The sequence below is a fragment of the Mus caroli genome, chromosome 4 (genome assembly GCF_900094665.2).
Source record: "Mus caroli chromosome 4, CAROLI_EIJ_v1.1, whole genome shotgun sequence".
Classification (NCBI taxonomy): Eukaryota; Metazoa; Chordata; class Mammalia; order Rodentia; family Muridae; genus Mus; species Mus caroli.
Window position 1 is genome coordinate 94903478 of NC_034573.1, and position 20862 is coordinate 94924339.

The 20862-nt window shown below is 42.9% G+C and overlaps 1 protein-coding gene across 15 annotated transcripts in view; it reads left to right on the forward strand.

Annotated features, from left to right (window-relative positions):
• The first annotated feature begins 7573 nt into the window (after window positions 1-7573).
• Window positions 7574-20862, forward strand: part of Sgip1 (SH3 domain GRB2 like endophilin interacting protein 1) — a 203908-nt gene continuing 190619 nt past the window's right edge. For 11 of the 15 annotated variants that reach the window (XM_029476223.1, XM_029476221.1, XM_029476228.1 and 8 more), the window contains exon 1: window positions 8566-8900. In XM_029476223.1, the coding sequence (XP_029332083.1) occupies window positions 8891-8900 (10 nt within the window). In that variant the 5' untranslated portion in view covers window positions 8566-8890. Of the gene's footprint in view, window positions 7891-8383; window positions 8901-20862 lie in introns of those variants that run through there. The other 4 variants (XM_029476226.1, XM_029476232.1, XM_029476217.1 and 1 more) reach the window with 3 other exon arrangements.

Sequence of the window (20862 nt, forward strand, 5' to 3'; positions counted from 1 at the left end):
TGGGAGTGGGTGGGTAGGGGAGTCAGGAGAAGGGTCTGAGGGACTTTTGGGGTAGCATATGAAATGTAAATGAAGAAAATACCTAATTAAAAAAATAAATTAAAAAAAAGAAAAAATAGCAAAAAAAAAAAATTCTGAGGTTCCATCTTACAACCAGAGGAATGGCTAAGATCAAAACCTCAAGAAATATCACATTCTGGGAGGGAGGGGGTGTGTGTGGGGGGACTCGGGATCAGGTGTGGGAAAGGACAAGAGAGATGGCTAGATGGCCATAAAAAAATGACTGGAAATTTGCAACTGATGGGGGTGAGGAGGTGAGGAGCATCTCCAGCAAGAAACAGACCTGGGATGAGGGAGGCACCCAAGAGAATCGATAGAGGTGACCTTAGCTGTGACTTATAATATTTGGGATATGGAACCTGAAAAGATCACCTCCTCTAGCCAGGTGGGAACCCCTGTGGAGCTGTAGAGACACCAACCCACTCACAAAACTTTCAACCCAAAATGTATCCTGTCTACAAGTAATTATGCTTGGGGGGGGGGGTGGAGCAGAGACTGAGGGAATGGCCAACCAATAACTGGCCCAACTTGAGATCCATCCCATGGGCAATCCCTGACACTATTAATGATACTCTTGTTGTGCTTGCAGACAGGAACAAGTTGTCCTCTGAGCTGCTCCACCCAGCAGCTGACTCAGACAAATTTGGACACCCACAGTCAAAGAGTGGATGGAGCTTGGGGATATTATGGAAGAATAGGAGGAAGGGGATAGGAACTCCACAGTAAGGCCATCAGAGTCAACTAACCTGGACCTTTGGGGCTTTCGGAGACTGCACCACCAACCAAAGAACGTGCTCAGGCTGGATCTAGGCCTCTCTGAATGTGTGTAGCATATATATAGCTTGCTCTTCATGTGGATCCCAAACAACTGGAGCAGGGATTATCCCAAAAGCTGTTGCCTATATGTGATATATGATCTTCTAGCTGTGCCTCAGTGGGAAAGGATGTGCCTAGCTTCACAGAGACTTGAAGTGCCAGGGTGGGGGACATTCCCAGAGGACTCCCACCCACTCAGAGGAGAATAGGAAGGGGTGGGAGAATGATTGAGGAAGGGGGTGACTGGGAGTGGGGCAGTGAGTGGGATATGAAGTGGATAAGTAAAAAAAATACAATACAAAATAAAAATATAAATAAACAAGCAAACAAATAAGTAAATAATAGATGGCTTGGGCTGTGTAGTGATTCACTTTCTGTGCCAACGTAACTCGGTTCTGGTTACATTGACGGCAGGATGTTCCTACAGCGTGCTGCCATTTGAGTCAGAGTAGAAACACACATCTTCACACTGGGCAGGTGGCATAAATCCCTTGAGGGTCTAAATGCAATCAAAGCAGGAGAAAGGCTCCATTTTTCTCTTTACTCAAGCCGAACATCAATCTTCGGCTCTCCCTGTCCTTGGGACGTCAAAACGACACCACCAGCCTTTGGGGACTCCAGCTCCATGTTGTAGGTCATAGGCTTCTCTAGCTATATAGTCAAGCCAGCCGATGCCTCATGTTCCATCACTCTACGTACATGTATCTCAGCTTGTTTGGTTCTTTTTCTCTAGTGCACACAGATACAGGCTGTATATGTAATAACTGGTGTAGTTAGCGCAATATAACTTAAGAAACAGAAATGCACATGCGTTTCCATCTAGGTTAGGCCAGTGCTGTGAGAAAATGTCTATCAAGCTATTGAGCTTCAGGGAAATGCTACTCCCTCTGGCCTTACTACAGCTTTAAACTGATTCATCTTCTAAGACTTGGGGAAGTGATTACAGGGAAAACCTATGGAATACAAAGAAAACGACTCAAGAAATGAAAATCGGTAAGAAAAAGAATTCTAAAATGTTAACATGGTCTTTAGAATCTGTGTGGACCAGAGAAGCGTTGGTAGATGGATTAGAACAACATGTGGTGTGAAATACTAAATATCAACAAAGATGAGGTTCAAAGAGAGTTTATGCATTGGGTAACTAAGACACAGTAAGGTCAATGGTACTTAAAAAGCCAAAGAGCTGTGAGGTAGGTGCTGTGATTACAGAAGAGATGCCTAAGTCGTGGCTGAGAGAGGAGGTGGGCAATGGAGAGGACTGTGAGCTCGCTGCTGAGGTCACAGAGGAAAGTCTTACTGGAGGTGGGGAGAGGCAGGTAGTAAAAACAGTGTCAGGCAAGCAGAAGAGAAGCCTTCTGGAGATACGTTTGATTGGCAGCGAATGAATGGCCCAGAAGGTAAGGTGGGTGTTAAAAATGCTGCTGGTCCCTTTACTTGGCCAGCTGGGCTTGAAAAAAAGGGGGCGGGGTTTTCAGGAAAGAGGCGTGGCTACCAGTAGGCTAGGGTGGGGGGAATTGAGAAAATCGAAGGAAATGCACTAGCCTAAGAAGATTAGGCTGGTGTGTGGTTAGGCAAGCATCAGGTTAGGTGAATGTGATTAGGCGAGTGTGTGATGGGGCAAGTGTGAGATTGGGCGAGTTTGAGGTGAAAAGTTTCTACTTCCTGTTGAACACCTGGTACCCAAAAGGTTATGAGAGGAGAAGCTAAAATTGGAGAGGAAAATGAGGATGAGGAAGGAGAAAGGGAGTGGGGCTGAATAAGGAGGGGCCTAAAAGAGATGAGCATGGTTGGATGTTCCCACAATCCCGGACTCTGAGGCAGTGGGAGGGCTGGAAGTGGCAGGTCAATAGGTCAATTTAGGCAGTAGAGATGCTGTATCAATATATATATATAGATAGATAGATAGATATAGATATAGATATGGGAGAATATGTAAAGAGTATTTTCATCCCTAGAAAGGGCTCTGGAGACTTGTATGTGTTCCTCCTTCATCCACTGAGACGCCATAACTTGGAACATCTGTGGTCCATCTGCCCAGCCAGCCGTTACTTGCTCATTTGCCTCCCTGAGCTACATGCTTCTTCAAAGACTCCTTATTTTTCCATCTTCGTGTCCCCAAAACTTTGTCACAGCCTGACAGAGATCATTCTAGTTTGCTTTTATTAATGCCACAGTTTTGTTTATTGTTTTGTTTGTTTTGCTTTGGAGGGGGGTTGTTTGCTTTTTGGTTGTTGTTTCGTTTTGTGGGATTTTTTTTGTTTTGTTTTGAGGGATTTTTTTTAATTTTGTTTCGTTTTTTTTGTTTTGTTCTCCTAGTCAGGGTTTCTCTATGTAGCACTGGCTGTCCTGGAACTTGCTCTGAAGACCAGACTGGCCTTGAACTCATAGAGTTCTGCCTGCTTCTGCCTCCTGAGTGCTGGGATTAAAAACATGTGGCACCACTGCCCGACCACAGTTTTCTTTCTATACTATATTTTCTAGCATTTTTCTGTATATCCATACATGTACGTCAGCTAACTTTGCTTATCCTACAGATTTAAGTGTCTATACACTGTACACAGCAATGGGTTTATAATGACATACTTGTTCAAATGTGTCATGTACTTTGATCACATTCACCATCCATCACCCTCTCCTGACCTATTTCCCCACTCACACATATGTGCACACACAGTAATAACCATTTGTTTTAAAATAAATTAATATTTTTTACCTAACCAAATGTAGAGAAACATTGTCATTCCTATGCATTGTAAACATAAAATGATAATGAGATATATTATATTCTCTTTGCTTTGTACTCTCTACAAATCCAGAGTGTATTTTATATTTGCATCTTTTCTCAGACTAGGCACTTTGCATGCAGCTAAGAGAATGCCACATTGTACAGGGCACTTCTAGACGTAGAGTGTGCTTCGTTCTTGCTTGCCAGTGGCTTCCTCACTTGGATCCTTCAGTTTGCACTGCCTTCCTCTATCTCTGCTTAGAACATACATTGAATAAATTATCTGCAAAAAGATTATGCTCATATATTTCAATAAAGGACTCATAAATAGGATTAGGATCCCTATAAAAGACTCCAGGAATACCCATCCTTCTGCAATGTGATTGCATGAGAGATGATACCATTTATAAGCAAAACAACAAGTTCCCTCCAGACACACTCCTGGCATTGATTTTTAAATTACAGCCTTTAAAGCTATAAGAATTATGTTTATAAAGTACTCAATGAGTGCTATTTAGTGATTGCAATAACATGGATTGCACATCAGGTGTGCACATGTAAACACGCTGGCTACAGAAAGTTACAATCAACACTTAGTTCACTCATGTCTACAGCCTAAAGCAAACCAGACAGGTCTCTATCCAAAGGTAAGATAAGAAGAGCTACGGGTTAACCTCCCTGTGATCAAGAAGAGGTCTTCTTTGGAAGTTGGAGGAAAATATAGAGAATCTGCAGGATATTTGTAACATCCGTGTCTGGAAAATTCTGTTGACTGAAACTTAGTCACAGTACTCCATCAACAAACAGGTAGATACAGCCCCCCTTTGTACCCAGACAGAGAAAACAGTGTAATAAGCAAATGTTGTCTATTACAACATTTTATTTCTTTTTCACCCCTGATTTTTGCTTGGCATCCATAAAATCATACCAAAGTTCAAATAATAATGAGAAATGACATTTAAGTCTTATTCTTAACTTCAGCTACTGCACATATATTCATTCAAAGGGAAGGAAAGTAGTATGTTAAAGAGACATCTGCATTTACCTGTATACTGTGTTATTATTGGCAATAACCAAGATATGGAATCAGCCTAAGTGTCTATCAACGAATGAATGGCTAAGGAAAATGTCACATACATATATGACTATTCACACACACACATGTATATGATTATTCATATATGTGTGATTATTTATATATAGTGGAGTATTCGTTAATCAAAAATGTGCTACTTACTGTAACACGAGGAAGGTTACAGGACATTAGCTTAGGTGACATAAAGTCCCTCAAGTACAGAAAGATAAATCCCACAGATTCTCATCATATGCGGAAGCGAACCATTTGATTTGACTGATGTAGAGAGTAGAACCATGTTATTTGCAGCACGTAACTGTAAGGGAATGGGTGAAGGGAAGATGGTTAATAGGTGTCTGTATGTAGCAATGCAGCTGGCTAAGTGTAACCTCTAATAGTCCATTGTACAGTAGAGTCATACAATTGATCATAGTTGTATACTTCTAGATAGCTAGTAGGAAAGATTTTAAATCACTCCTCTCTCTCTCTCTCTCTCTCTCTCTCTCTCTCTCTCTCTCTCTCGTTGAGATGGTAGATGTATGAATTACCTTGCTCTAATTGCTAAGCATGCTACATCTGCTCGTATATACTACATTGTGCCTCGTAAGTATGTACAATGTTACATTAAAATGTACATTAAAAATTTTCAAAATATATTGAGAACAAGAATCTTTGAGCTGCTTGTTGATGGACACTTAGGCTAGTTCAATGTCTTGGCTATTGCCAATAATAACACAATATACAGGTAAGAGCAGATGTCTCTTTAACATACTACTTTCTTTCTTTCTTTCTGAATGTATCCCACGAGTAAAACTACCTGACCACGTTGTAGTCCTCTGTCAGGTTAAGCAAGCTTTCTATTGTTTTTACAACTGCGCTTCTACTAACAGTGTGTAAGAGTTCTCTTTTCTCAGCTCTCTATCAGACTCTGTTATGTTTGTGTCTTATTGTTAATAGACAGTTTTAACTGGGTTTGTATTTCCCTGGTAATGAGTGGCATTGAACATCTCTTACATACTTCCTGGCTGTTTATTTATCTTTCTGTCTAGCTGTTAGGCGTTCAATCCTAATACCAAACTGGTGTGAGCTTGCAGTAAATGTGAGAGGCTTCTCTGTGTTACAGTTGAGCCATGGCTGGAATCAGAGGCAGCAGACTCTCCCTGCCTGCGATCTGCAGCCATGGTCCATCTCCTGCATTTCCTGCTTCCATTTACCTCCAGACCTCACCTGACCAAACTTCGCCATTCAGAGTTCCTTATTAATTTTATAATGTCCACCTCAAGTTCACCCCATTTTTCCCCCTGAACTATGCTAAAATTTCATCAGCCTTGTATTTTCCCAATTAATCGTGCTTGGCTCTATTTTCTCTTCAGCAACTTTTCAGGCATCTCTCACAAGCTGGCCCTCTGTCTCACCTTATCTTTCACCACTGTTCTTAGTGGGTGTAGCTCTCTGTGCATTCAAGTCTCTGGCTGAAACCTTCTGGAACCATGTGCCAGCCCTTCAGTGATATTAATTCTGCAAAGCTAACATAGAGGACTTAGCAAAGCTGTAGACACACCTCTAAGTAACGTTCAGGCAGAGTATCAGAACACTTCTGGATATATAGTAAGGCATCACCACAGATTTGCTTTATTATTATTTATAGCAGAGGTTCCCAACCTTCCTAATACTATGGCCCTTTAATACAGTGCCTCATGTTGTGGGAACTCCCAGCCATAAAATTATTTTTGTTGGGACTTCATAACTGTACTTTTGCTACTGTTATAAATCCCAACGCAAATATTTATGTTTTCTGATGGTCTTAGGTAACCACTGCCATTTGACCTGCAAAAGGGTCACGGCCCACATGCTTGAGAACCACTGGTTTGTAGGCTTGTGGACTTGGTATTATTCTAACTTCCATTTTATAGGTAAGACGCCAAAGTCCAGAGTTGTATAACTGGCCTCTGTTCTCAGACCTCAATGAAGAAGAGACAGGGTTCCATTTCATTGTTTGACACCAGTCTCCATCCATGTTGTTCACCTTCATTAAAATAATTTGCTAATCACACACATACATACATCCTTTATGCAATAACCCACCGCAGTTTTTAGAGCAGATCAACTTGCCCTTAAGACAAGTTTACTTTGTCATCTCTTCCTTTTAAAACTCGACTGCCTCATAGGCCTAGGGAAAAGCATGTGTATCTCTCAGGAGACTTTAATAGTTAAACGCAGAAGCCATAGAAAGATGGATCCTTGTGGGAAAACAATGAGGCTTTTAAAAAAAAATTATTATTGTTATTATCATTAATTATTATTATAAAACTCTTGTAAGTTACTAAGAAACTGAGTTGCTTTTTGATTTTGGCTAATTCATCTCTTCGCTTGGCCTCTTTAGCATTTCACAGCCACCAATATCTCATATTCCCTCTGGAGGAAAGAATCAGACTATGTCGAGATCTGGGTAATACTAAGTGAGGGTGTTATAAATGATCGGCCCTATTGTTAGAGTTTCTGACCTGATCTTCAATAAAGGGATTTTCATAGCCCCGGCTCTGCTATTCTTCCTTAGTTTAAAGACCTTTCTCTAGCCTCCAGACTTCATCATCTGCTCCCTACAGTGATAGGCCTTCCTTACTCAATTCAATTTATTTCCTTTTGCTTTGTTGTTTTAGCCTGGTTAAACCCAGGAACGCAGGACACCAGGCCTGGGAGTCCCTCCCTTTGAAGGACTCCTAGGACTTTTGATAGCACTCAGGTGACAGACCCTCAGCTCCACCAGACCTCGTGCCTGAACCTTTCCCCATCCTAGCAAGTTGCCAAGCCCCAGGCTCCGCCCATTCCTCCAGCGCAACCTGGACTGATTGCCTTCCCCTCTGGATTTCCCTTGGGGTGAACGACTGGGCTCCTAGGCGACTGAAGATCGCGGGAGGAGCGTCTTGCAAAACCTGCCATGTAGCAGGGGCTTCAGTTGGCAGCTGTAGCCGAGGCTGCGAGCGAGGCTCCCCACCTGGGGGCAAGCGTCGGCCCAGCTCGGCGGGAGGACGCGGTGACGGAGGGCCCCCGCAGCCCCGGGGTCGCGGCTGCGGAGCGGAGTGCGTGGGAGGAGGCGACGCGCGCACGCCTGAGGCGGCCGGCGCTGAGACTCCTGCCTTCAGTCCCCCTCTCCCGCCTCTCGCCCCAGAAATGAGCTGGAGCATCGCCTGTTTGATTCCAGAGCCCGAATCGGGTGGGTTCTTTTGTTTCTTTGTTTTAATGACAGTTGCCAGCCCTTGGGCATGTCATGCGCAATTAATTTCCTGCTTCCTTTCAAGGCAGCTGGGGTGAATTTTTTTTTTTTTCCTGCATCATCCTTTGGGGGATGGTTGTTTATGATGTGACGTCAGTGAATTGATTTTTCTCTCGTGAATGAGAGGAAGAGACACACAAGGAGAGACAGAGAGACCTAGACAGAGAGACAGGGCGCGGGGGTGTGGGGGCCAGAGAGACCGAAAGAGAGCGCGAGCCAGCCACAGATGACAGATGTGCACAGAGGCCAAGCGCTGACATTTGAAATTCCTTCAGGTCAAAGTGAGGTTGGAATGGGAGTGTAAAAGTGTGTTGCTAAGATCTGGAATTACTAAGAAGTGTTTTCTTAAAAAATAAGTAAAAGAGAGAAAAACGGAAAAAAAAAATTCCCTGGGATCAGCCTCCTGGGCTTCTTTCTCGCTGGCATCCCCTGTCAGGGTGGCAGTTCAGATCATCGGGCGCCCCAGAGCCGCAATAGGCTTGCAAGGACCACGAGGAGGGGCGGGGGAAGTGCGTCACCAGGTGGGGAAGGGGCTGTGTGTTTGGAGAGGAGCGGGAGGCAGTGGGGGTAGCGAGCAATGGGGACGGGAAATGGGTTCCGTGCGCTCTCCGGGGGTATTGTGTCAGGAGATGCAGGCTGGCTACCATGTGACGCGGTCCAGAGCTGAAGGGATTGGCCGAGGCAGCGCAGGCGGTGCAGCTCGCCGGCTTGCTGTTCCTCTCTGCCTTTCTCTCACAGCATCTTCCTGGGAGACTGTAGGTGAAGCAGCACCAGCTGCATCCATGGCCGGTCTTTCAGGTTAACACTTGTCTCCTTTGGCTTGGCAGCAAGCAGAGCAGACCTCAGCGGCAGCTTTGTGAGGACTTAGCTGGGACCTGGAAGCGTATCCTCCTGTGTTTTTTCTGACTTCTTGGAAAATAAGGAATGCAATTCTGCCACCATGATGGAAGGTAGGATTCCCTCTGCTGTGGTTGGCTGGCTCCAGGCAAGATTTGGGTAGACCAGTATGGAAGAATGCATGCAGCCCGTGGTGTCTGTGTCTAGAACCTGGCTGCCAGGATTTTTGCAAGCAGATACTGCAGCTTGCTTGCAACCGGGCCCAGGCTTAGACTAATGGAATCAAACCACAGGGTTTCTATCTAGCTCAGAATCTCCACAGCTCCCAGCCCCTTTGAAAAGAGAAAAGCCTAAGTGTTTGCAGGAAGCTGAGGCAGCCAAGAAGAAGGTCTCAGACCAAACAAGTTGGGGAAGAAGATAGGGGGTTTCTGTGGAAGGTTAAGCACGCTGGTTAAATCTGCAATGGAAAGTAATTTTCCGAAATTGATATTAGACAGAAGAGGTCATCGAGAGAGTTACCTATGCTGGCATTTTCAGTGAACTGCTTACATATCTTGTAAGATATTCTGATCTTTGGGATTTGCATTATAGTATTGGAGTGAGGGGTGCAACAAATTTGGTTCATAAACTGGAGTTTTATGAGGGCTGTCATTGCAGCAGAATGAACGATCTAAGAAAAAGACCTGGGCCTCTTTGCTCCTTCATCAGGATCAGACCAGTTCATAGAGGAAATGGCTCTTAGTTTAGCATCAAGTGATTAGTTGCTGATTATCTTACTGCATTTAATACCAAGTGGAAGGAGGACCTTCCCCTGGGAGATGCTATTTAAACTACATTTTATTCTACCAGCTTGCCCTTTCCAGTCTAAGATAGTGACAGCCAACATCGCCTCAGAAAATGCAACAAATTGGTCAGAGAAGAAGCAGACAGCTCTGTGCTGGTTTTGATTTTCTGTTTTCACATTACAGGATGGTGTAAAACTCCTGGCCTTTCCTAAGATGACAGGCAGAAATTTTGGACCCAGGCTAGATTTTATAATGCAGAACCTAGTGTATAATGGGTCTCAGATCAGCCACAGAAATGTCAGAGGGGCCACCTAAAGCCAAGGTCTGTCCTACCAGTTGCCAATGGTCAATGGACCTTAGCAATTTACCAAACTGGAATAAAAGGGAGATGGTTTCAACAAAACCAGTGAAGCCCCCCTTCTCTCTCCACCACCCTCCCTTCCCCCTTTCCTCCCCCCCCCCCCCCCCCCCCCCCCCCCCCCCCCCCCCCCTTCCCCCCCCCCCCCCCCCCCCCGTCATCATGTCAAATGTCATTAGTGTGACTCTAGGGAGAGAAGAATTCTGGGGTAGAAGCTCATAGATTCAGAGAAATAGCCTTAAATGGAGGCAGCGCATCATTCCGTTTAGAGCCTGGTCTTGTGTTCAGAGAGCTAAGTGAGATTGTTAAGATTCTATGATTAAATCAATTTTAGTTAATTCCAAATGAATGTAATCTTTGACTAGCAAGCAAGATAAACAGAAAAGGTATAACTTACATACTTTTTAATTCAAAGCCCACAAGACTTATCCTCATCAGGAAAAAAAAAGATAACTTGTCTATAGAAGGGTACTATTTTTTATAGCTAAATTTTACAAAGGATGTGTTGAAATGCATCTGCATACATTCTGATTCAATTCTAATCTTCCATGGGAAATTTGAGGACCGTTCCTTTCACTTCTGGGCTTGAAACTATCCCATGAGTTCTTTGGAGGTTGGTAGCATTTCCTGATGATCATTAGTGGTTCTCCTGGTAATCAGGTCTGTAGTGCCATCCGGAACATCAGCTTGAAGCCCTGAGATAAGCTTATCTGAGCTACAGAAACTGAAACGGGAACTCTAACAAAGGCTGGTGTTGAGATGAAGTAGCACTGTGGTTAGCTTGCCCAATTTACCTAATGGAGGATGTTATCTTCTCACTGGTGGGATCAGAGATGACAGGATGGGTTCTGCTGCCTCTAATGAATCTCCGCAGGAGAAATTAGACAGGTGTGCCCCCTGCTTGCAAATTCCATGTGAAACGAATAAACATTTTCTATTCGTAATTCCTATTTAAAAGGTCTCCTATTAATTGTTCAGTGACCTTGGAAAAACAGGTAGGACCCTTAATCAGAAATCTATTTCCCAGTCAGTAGCTTTCCAACTAAATTGCCAGTCTCTTTTCACAATGCCTGTGTCTATTTCTGAGAGTGCATCCCAGAATTCCTGCTCTAAATTTGTCTTACTCTGAAGATGTGTTACAGCAGTTATGTCCATTGAACCACCCCAGAGAATACCAGGGTATTGCTCATGCCACAGTAACCTTGGGAAGATGAGAACTCACCCAGGGTGCCAGAAATGCTGTCCTAGCAGGTCTCAGGTGAAATGCCATGTGTGTCTTGTGAGACTACACTGCCAAGCATCTGCATAGTTAGTCTGTTCTCAGCCAGAGCCTGTGTGACACATACACATGGTCACACATGCATGTGCGGTCATGCACATAAACACAGTTCTAGAGAGGCTGTAGTTGATACTAACGTGTGCGCGTGCGTGCGTGCACACTGCTCTATTACTGCAGTGATTCTGTCTGCTGCTTGGAGAAAGCCTGGCAGGGCAACTTTTCAGCCCCTCCTCTACTTTGTGGGGAACAAGAATAAATACATATTTAGATGAATGCATTATGGTTCAGATTCATATCTCTGTTTGATTGGAACAGTTTGTAGGCTTCGTTCATTCAGTCTCTTTTGGAAGGCCTGGTCTTAGATGAGGAATGGTACCACCTCCCTCTTGCTCTCATACTGAGAGCCAACTTTTTTTTTTTTTTTTTATATTTTTATTACATATTTTCCTCAATTACATTTCCAATGCTATCCCAAAAGTCCCCCATAGCGCCCCCCACTTCCCTACCCACCCATTCCCATTCTTTTGGCCCTGGCATTCCCCTATATTGGGGCATATAAAGTTTGCAAGTCCAATGGGCCTCTCTTTCCATTGATGGCGGACTAGGCCATCTTTCGATACATATGCAGCTAGAGACAAGAGCTCCGGGGTTCTGGTTAGTACATCATGTTGTTCCAACAATAGGGTTGCAGATCCCTTTAGCTCCTTGGGTACTTTCTCTAGCTTCTCCATTGGGAGCCCTGTGATACATCCAATAGCTGACTGTGAACATCCACTCCTGTGTTTGCTAGGCCCCGGCATAGTCTCACAAGAGACAGCTATATTTGGGTCCTTTCAGAAAAATCTTGCTAGTGTATGTAATGGTGTCAGCGTTTAGAAGCTGATTATGGGACGGATCTCTGGATACAGCAGTCTCTAAATGGTCCATCCTTTCATCACAGCTACGAACTTTGTCTCTGTAACTCCTTCCCTGGGTGTTTTGTTCCCAATTCTAAGAAGGTGCACAGTGTCCACTTTATAACTGCAGGATCCTCCGACAGATCACCACCACTGTGTGGTTCCATGGCTTTATTTTAGTTATCCTCATGAAAGCAGTATCTTTTAAGAGACTTGACTTGTTGCTTCCTGAATTCTTTATATTTTTGACAGTGGTTGGTACTGAGTTGTTTCTTTGCTGAGAAGAGCTACAGTACGATGATGTTTGGATGTAGAATGGGAGTGAAGGTGGTAAGCAAAAGGCACTTTTGCTATGGCTATGTGTGTTGCTGGTGCTGTGTGCATTGCTGGCGCTAAGAAGGGGTCAGTGTGGTTAGGGCAGGGAATCAGGGGCTATTCTTTGATACATTGTTATTAAAAATCTTAAATGGCATTTCCTAAGATAACTGAAAGTAAGCTAAAGTTTCTTAGAGTCTTTTCACATGGGAGGCTGGTGGGTATGTTTCTTATCCCATGCAGAAGTAACTGGTGCTCTGTGGTTTTGAATCTCATCTTTAGGCTCATATGTGCTGTGTTCAAAATGTCAGTTTCCTGCTGTCAACAATTTCATTCTGTATAACAGTTTTGAAACAGGAAAAGAAGCCTATTTAGAGGATTTCATTGCAACCCAAGATAAATAAAATACATTTTATTTATTTACTATTCACAGGAATGTCTGTATAAGTATATTTTAGATATGGTATTTTATAAAACTTTTTCCAAATTTAAAAAATTAAACATAACATAATACATTGTGGCAGGAAAACAAGGTAGAGTGGAATTTTAATTCAAGTCCGTTTAACAAAACTCATAATTTTCAGCCTCTAAGAAAACTTTTTTCTTTTTTACTTTGTATCAGAGCAGGCGTGTTAGGCACACTGAAAAACACGCATTTCTTTCTCCACATGTATATTCTATTTCTCTCTACTTGAAACTCCAACTGCTGGCAGGGCCCTGCCTTTTTTCCCTTATTAGTGTTTTCCTATTCTGCAAATGATTACTTAGATGGTTTTGTCCAATTTGAGATTAACTGAACATCTGTTGCTGCAATAAACCTGCAAACTCTAGAAATGGAATTTTCTATTTGGAAAATTCTTTGATGTGATTTAAAAAAAAAAAGAGGGAACAAAGCATTTTGAACAAAAGTGTTCATTTTATAGTTAGCTCTGGAGGCTTTAGAGGTGCTGTAAATGCTACTGGCTCCCTTCCCTTACATGGGGAAGTGACTTTAATAAATCTAAGTGTGCATCTGAGATTCTGATATGCGCTCTGTCATTTATGTAATCCATCTCCATCTTCAGTTGTGAGTTGGGAAGAGACTGTTTGGTTCTCATCCAATTCCAGTGGGCAACTTCAAATCTCTGAAGTATATGAATGAGTGTATAGTCTTATACTAGTCCATCGGGGTGGTTAACCCAGTTTTAGACTGGATTCTAAATACCTGCTATGAGCACACCAGCTATCAAGTGATGCAGCAGAAGAGAATGGTGGCATTTTAATGTGTTTTTAATTTCAAAGATTGCTTTTGGATATTGCTATTAGTCCTCCCACATGGCTTCTCTGAGTCAATTATTAACAAAGAAAACTTAATTAGAAGAAAATGAGGAGCTAGAGACAAAATTTGAAGGCACCTCCAGAAATTATTATGCATAGGAAGTTTTGGTGGCTTGTGATAATATTGTATTTTTCGATTCTGTTCAGTTTTACCTTTTCATTCTATCCTTGTGGCCTACCTTTCCTTAATTCTATTTTGTCATAGGAAGCATCGTCCAGTGATAAGGTCATTACATAAACTCATAGATGGAATAAAGAATGGGAGAGATTTTACTGAAATGACTAGGAAGGAGTTGAAGGAAGGGTTTAATGGGCCGTGGTACATTCTAGCTTGTGCATCTTGGAAGCTTGAGAAAGAAATTAGCTTTGTGAAGAGGTGGTCATAGATAGACAGGATGCACAGTGAGAGCAGGGCCCTCTGGGAAGAAGGCAGACTTGCACTGGCCATACATATCACGGTAGGGCTAGCATAGCTTTCTCACAATAGGACAGCTACTGGAGATGTACTGTAGATGTGGGAGGGGTGAAGTTCCATTCTTGGAATCTGAGTATCAGCTCATTTCTTCTGTAGGATATTAGAGATGGATGGAACATCTGTATTTAAATATCTTACACTGTGCTACTTCCTTGTTTGAAATGTCCATTCCTCCCATTTCCATCTCTTTTTAAATCCATAGTCTACATGAGCTTGTATGCTCTGGCCGACTCTTCTTCAGGTTCATCTGACGCTTTAGTAACATAGAGAATCATACTGCATGCCTTCTGGTATTTAGAATAGTCCTTTCCCTCCAGCCAAACTCTTGATTTGCAAAAATTGTCCTTCATAGCTTGCAGACTCACCAGTTCTCTTATAATTTCTGCAAAACTGCCACTCCTTAGCACTACTTCCCTTTTGTTCTTGTTATCCTCAAATCCCACGCACACACCTTGGGCCACTGAGTCCTCAAAGCTGAAGGCTTGGAGGTAAGCTCCATAAAGGCAGACATCTGGTCTACCTTGTTCACCTCTGTAGCTTTCATACCTAGAGAAGGCCTCATACGTTTACTCATTGAGTACGTGAACAAAACTAGATATAAATATATAGCTCTGATAACTACACTCTGTACATGGTACATGTAAAAATTAATTGTTCACATTTATGTTCTTCCTAGCGACACAAAACTTATAAACATGACACAGAATTGGAAAATAAGACAATGTGTTATGAAGTGTTAAAAAATAGTTCATCTGAGAATATGCACTTGAGTTTGACTTAATCTTGGTGAGTCTTCCCAAGGAAAAGAATTCATATTGAGAAGAGACATGCTGTGCAACACCTATGCAAAGAAATTTTTTTATTAGATGATTTCTTTTTCTTTATTTACATTTCAAATGTTATTTCCTTTCCTGGTTTCCCCTACAAAAAAAACCCCTATCCTCTATCCCCTACTACCTACCCCTGCCCACCAACCTACCCACTCCTGATTCCTGGTCCTGGCATTCCCCTACAGTGTGATATCAAGCCTTCACAGGACCAAATGCCTCTCCTCCCATTGATGACCAACAAGGCTCAGCTACATATGTGGTTGGAGCCTTGAGTCCCTCCATGTGTACTCTTTGGTTGAGTCCCTAGGAGCTCTGGGGGTACTGATTGGTTGATCTTGTTGTTCCTTCTATGGGGCTGCAAACCCCTTCAGATCCTTAGGTACTTTCTCTAGCTTCTCCATTGTGGATCTTGTGCTCAGTCCAGTGGTTGGCTGAGAGCATCCACCTCTGTATTTGTCAGGCACTGGCAGAGTCTCTCATCAGAGAGAACTATATCAGGCTCCCATCCACAAGCACTTGTTGGCATCCACAATAGTGTCTGAGTTTGGTGACTGTATATGAGGTGGATCCCCGGGTGGGGCAGTGTCTAGATGGTCTCTCCTTCAGTCTCTGTTGCACACTTTGTATTTCTTCCCATGGGTATTTTGTTCCCCCTTTTAAGAAGGACCAAAGTATCCACAGCTTCTTGAGTATCCATCTTCCTTCTTGAGATTCATGTGGTCTGTGAATTGTATCTTGGGTATTCCAAGCTTCTGGGTTAATACCCACTTATCAGTGAGTGCATACCACGTGTGTTCTTTTGTGATTGGGTTACCTCACTCAGGGTGATATTTTCTAGTTCTATCCATTTGCCTAAGAATTTCATAAATTCATTGTTTTTAATAGATGACTAATACCCCACTGTGTAAATGTATCACATTTTCTATATCTATTCCTCTGTTGAGGGATATGTGGCGTCTTTCCAGCTTCTGGCTATTATAAATAAGGCTTATGCAAAGAAATCTGAGTCAATACAGTGCATGTCTCCTTGATATTTTGCCTTCTCTTGCTCATCTCTCCTGTTTTTCCATCCCACCATTTTCATCCTGTGCTCTTTTTCCTTTTCTCTGCTTTAAGGCAACGCCTGAATATGATAGATTCTAAAGCTAGAGAGTTTGAAGTAAAAAATAATTTAAAATAAATGGAGGAATATCATGAGTGTCTAGTTGAGTGATGTGCTTGTGTGAACAAAGATAGCATCATAGAATGTGAAGTTTTTCAGATGATGAATTATTTCTGAGTAGAGAATTTGTCTATTGTGCTGAACTCCTATAGCATGGGCTTTTGTATATAAAGAGTATGGATCAAGAAGTGAGACTTAAGTGCAAGTCTAAATGTTGGGACTGCTTGGCTGGGTGCCATGAGGAAGTTACTTGACATTCCAGGCTGTGTTTCCTCAGGACAGCATGAGATGATTGATCTGTCCTAGCTCTAGAATACCCAGCTCTGAGAAACCATGGCCTCTGCTGAATGATTGCATTCTCCCAAATTCTTTCTCTAAGGCTGAATTTTGAGGCTAGGCTCCTGTCCCCAACCCCAAAAACATATACCCGGCACACAATTAACTCAAATAGATTACTTGTCTCCTCTGTTGGTTAATGAGCTTCTGTTATGTTTGCATGCCACAGATTTGTTTTGCATCTTTGCTGTACTAGAAGACAAGCAACTATGTACCTGCCACCTATAGAACCTAGTCTACAACTATTTATTTATCCATTAAAATATGTATTGAACTATTAAGAATGCATAGAATAAGTGTCTAGCACATAAAGTCATAAATGAGATATCTTTATCATACCCTTTGTCTCAAGGATCAAGGAACATCACAGAAGAGCAAGCCCAAAAATTGTGAGAGCCAGAGGTTAGGGATTGTCAGAGCAAAGCTGTGTCTTCTAGCCATGACAAGGATAATACATTGATGGATTCACAACACCTCTGGTTGCCTGTTGTGGTGGTTTGAATAAGAATGGTCCCTGTAGGCTCATATATTTGAATGCTTAGTTTCAGGGAGTGGAACTGTTTGAAAGGAACAGGATTGGGCAGTGTGTCCTTGTTTGAGGAGGTATATCACTGGGATGAGCTTTAAGGTTTCAAAAGCCCATACCAGGCCGTCTTTCCCTACCTTTGGATTCAGATGTAGCTCTCAGCTACTGCTCTAGCTCCATGCATACTACATTGTCTCCTACAATAACAATAATGGACTGACCCTCTGAAACTGTAAACAAGTCCCCAATTAAATGTTTCCTTATATAAGAATTGCAGAGGTCATAGTGTCTCTTCACAGCAAAAGAACACTGACTGAGATACCTGTATAAGACCTGAATATGAACCAAGCCAGTCAGCATTCCATATTTATAACAGTTGGATCTTTAGAAGGCTGGGATTATCAGGCCAACACAATGAATGTCTAATGTTGGTGCCTCTTGGACTTATTCTTCCCACTCTTTTAAGTAAATGGAGATATGCCATGTCCTTGTCTCAGTCCATCATTCCAAATCCACAGAGCTGAACATACAGCTTTGAACTTTGAATACATCCAACGAAGAGAAGTTATACCTATGATAAGGCTCATTCAGAACTGGGATCACTTGTCAAGTGGTGAGCTTTCAGCTGGATCTCAAAGGCCTTTACAGAAGGGAGAAGGAGCAGAGGAGCCACTATCCCTATCTGAAGAGCCGTTGATAGTTGATAACTGCTAGGGTAAGGGGAGTCAGTTTTCTTTAGCTAGGTATGGTCCCTGGTAGGTTGAGCATACTCCAGTAGATGGCCCCCCAGATTTATGCAGATGTGGTCAGCACAGTTTGGAGCCATTGAGTTATAAAAAGCATTCTTGTTTTTGATTAAGAGGATTGATTTTCTATGGTGGTGAAGGGTTTGGGGATGAATGCAAAAGGAGTTAGGGGAGGGGCAAAGAGTAAAGATGATTAAAATACATTGTATGCTTATATGAAATTCTCAAAGAATTAATAAAACATTGTGTTTTAAAGAAATTGATAAAAATGAGTATGTGATTAAAAGGTATGTATTGGATCCTAGGCAACTTGTTCAAAATGCTAGGCATTCAATGATGAGTGATATAATCCAAACTTCCTCCAGAACCACTTGGAACTTTTTCTTTAGTCTCAGGTACTATAATCACACTAAAAATGACAGGGAAAAGGAGCCAGCTGTAGTCACTGTCTTTAGAAACCTGAGTCTGGCATGGTGCCTAGTAGATACTACCTTCTCACACACTTTGCCATCCCACAGCCTCTCTGTGTGGGAGAAAGAATAAGTGTTAACATCCTGATTTCCAAAAAGCAGAAAGTGGGGCTCTGTGAGATGAAGTGACTTGATAAGCAAACCAATGAATGCCATAAGTAGCTAGACTCTGACTCCCAGGCAAGAACTCTTCCTGTGTTCAGGGGTATGGCTGGAAAATGTGGGTCTCTGACATGCAAGCAGCAGGCTGTCTAGAGTGGGGTATTGCATCGCAACTAGGAAAGTTGGTTTCATCACCTCTTTCTAGTCCTTGCCATCAGCCATCAGCTTGAAGAAGGACCCTAGCTTAGCAAAGGGCTCTGCTCCATTCAGGAGCACTCATTGTCTTCCCTGGAGTTAATGGTGACAAGGACCACACTGTCCTGTCACTCTTCCCAGAGACTCTAAACTTTCACAGCTGACATTCTGCAAAACATTTCATATGAAAACCTGCTTCTCACCATGAACAAAAGCCCCTTTCTCCCTTAGAAGGACAGCTCATTTTCCCCTGGCATCTTGTGAAAGCTTGGGCTATTATCATGAACATACGATAGTGCACTCCATCATTTGAAGGTTAACTAAACTGGTCCAGCCTCATTTTATAGTTGAGGAAACCTACGCCAAAATGCAGCAACTTATCCAAGGGTCTTTATTTTGTCTGGAAGATAAAGGAACATTCACTTTAGTCATGATTCCAAAAATGTGGATAGACAAAGACTGGGAACCCATGGTGTCTTTCACGTTCAAAGGTGCTGAGGGTGGTTGGGCGACTGCCAAAAGACACACAAATGAATGTGTCCCCAGGGTCAACATTCTACTGAGCGCACATACAATGGGACCATTTATAGCACTTTCCTCTGTGAGCTCACGCACCTGCTGTCAGGGAAGAGGACAGGCCTTGAACCCCCCACCAGCTGTGTGACCTTGAGTGAGTGCAGGAATGGCCTGCCCTCAGCTTCCCCATGCTCCATGTAGGAACAGAGCTGGTTTCCACCTCCCAGCCCACAGTGGGGTAATGAATATGAAAACATCCAAAAGAGCCTGGTGCACATTCGTTGTTTTCTCAGGGTTCTACCATAGGTTACTCATTCATTTTCAGAGGCTTAACCTTGCTTCTCGACACTGTGCCTATCATATAGAGGGTTTCTGTACTGCCTCTGCAGACAGGCCTTGCACTCGTCCCTCTTCTACATACCCACTTGTAATTTATTAGCATCTTCTATCATCCTTTATTCTCCATGTCCACATGATAGGCTGCTCCTTTCTGGACCATGCCCCACATCGTTAATCAATCCCAGAGGTCTTTCTGTCCCGCTTCAGTAACTATCTTGACATCATATTCTGGGATGCTTGTGAGAATTTGTTGGAGTTGGCACATGGCTTATCACTCTGTGTTTCCTTCCATGGACCCTTTCCCAGAGTCAAAATAGAGTGAATAAAACCAGAATGCGGGTGGTCTAGCTATGCATCCCCACATCACAAATTCTTCCTGAGTAGCTGAAACAGAGATGAAAAATTGCCCATAGCATTACATAGCACTAACTATAGCAACAATGACAAGACATAGTCTAATCCTCAGAGCAGGGCAAGTGCATGCTTTTTGTGCTGGTGACTTTAACCTTCAAGTATCTCTTAGATTCTCATGACATGACCCTAATGTGGATGATGGAGGCAGATACCAGGTAACCAAGCTCATGCTCATGTTTGGATTCTTTCCTGATTCCTCACCCCATCCTCCCATTCTCAATGGATTCTTAAGGATGTAGACCACCCTGCCCAACTTCCTGTCTTCCCATTAAGTCATTTCATCAGACTATGTCACCTCCAGTGTGTCAGGAGCCAGACCCTTCTCCTGTCTGTTATCAGTTTCCTTGCCTATGACATAAACTGTGCTGTGCAAGGCTGCCCCGTGAAGCACCTTTCCTTCTCACTGCGCTGGCTGAGCAACGCAGAACCCTTTCTTACCTCCTTTCCCTTCCATACACTGTTCTTCCCGTCCCTTTACAGTGACAAGTCCTAGTTGGTGCTCATTCAAGGTCACACAAGTGCCCTCTTTATGTGCCAGAAGGCCCTTCTCCTTGCTCATGTGGAGTATCCTACATGGCTACATAGGTTACACAGCATGCTGGGGATGGTTGACTTTGGTCAGACTGACCTTCACCAAACCTCAAGTCTGTGACTTTGGGAAGAGGGTGGATCTGTTTCCTCATTAAGAAAATGAAAGCTGCAGTTGTGGTCATTTAACATGAAAAGTTGTAAGAATTCAACCAAAACTTAGACTTCGAGTAGTTGTTCTTAACCTGCAGGTCTTGACCCTTTGAGGCTCACACATCAGATATCTACATATCAGATATTTACATTACAATTCTTAATAGTAGCAAAATTACAATTAGGAAATAGCAGTGAAGATAATTTTATGGTTCAGGATCACCACATGAGGAACTATATTAAAGGGTTGCACCATTAGGAAGGTTGAGGACCACTGACTTAGACAAGACCAAACCACTGGAAGGAGGTAGGGAAGCGGGGAGTGAAAGAAAA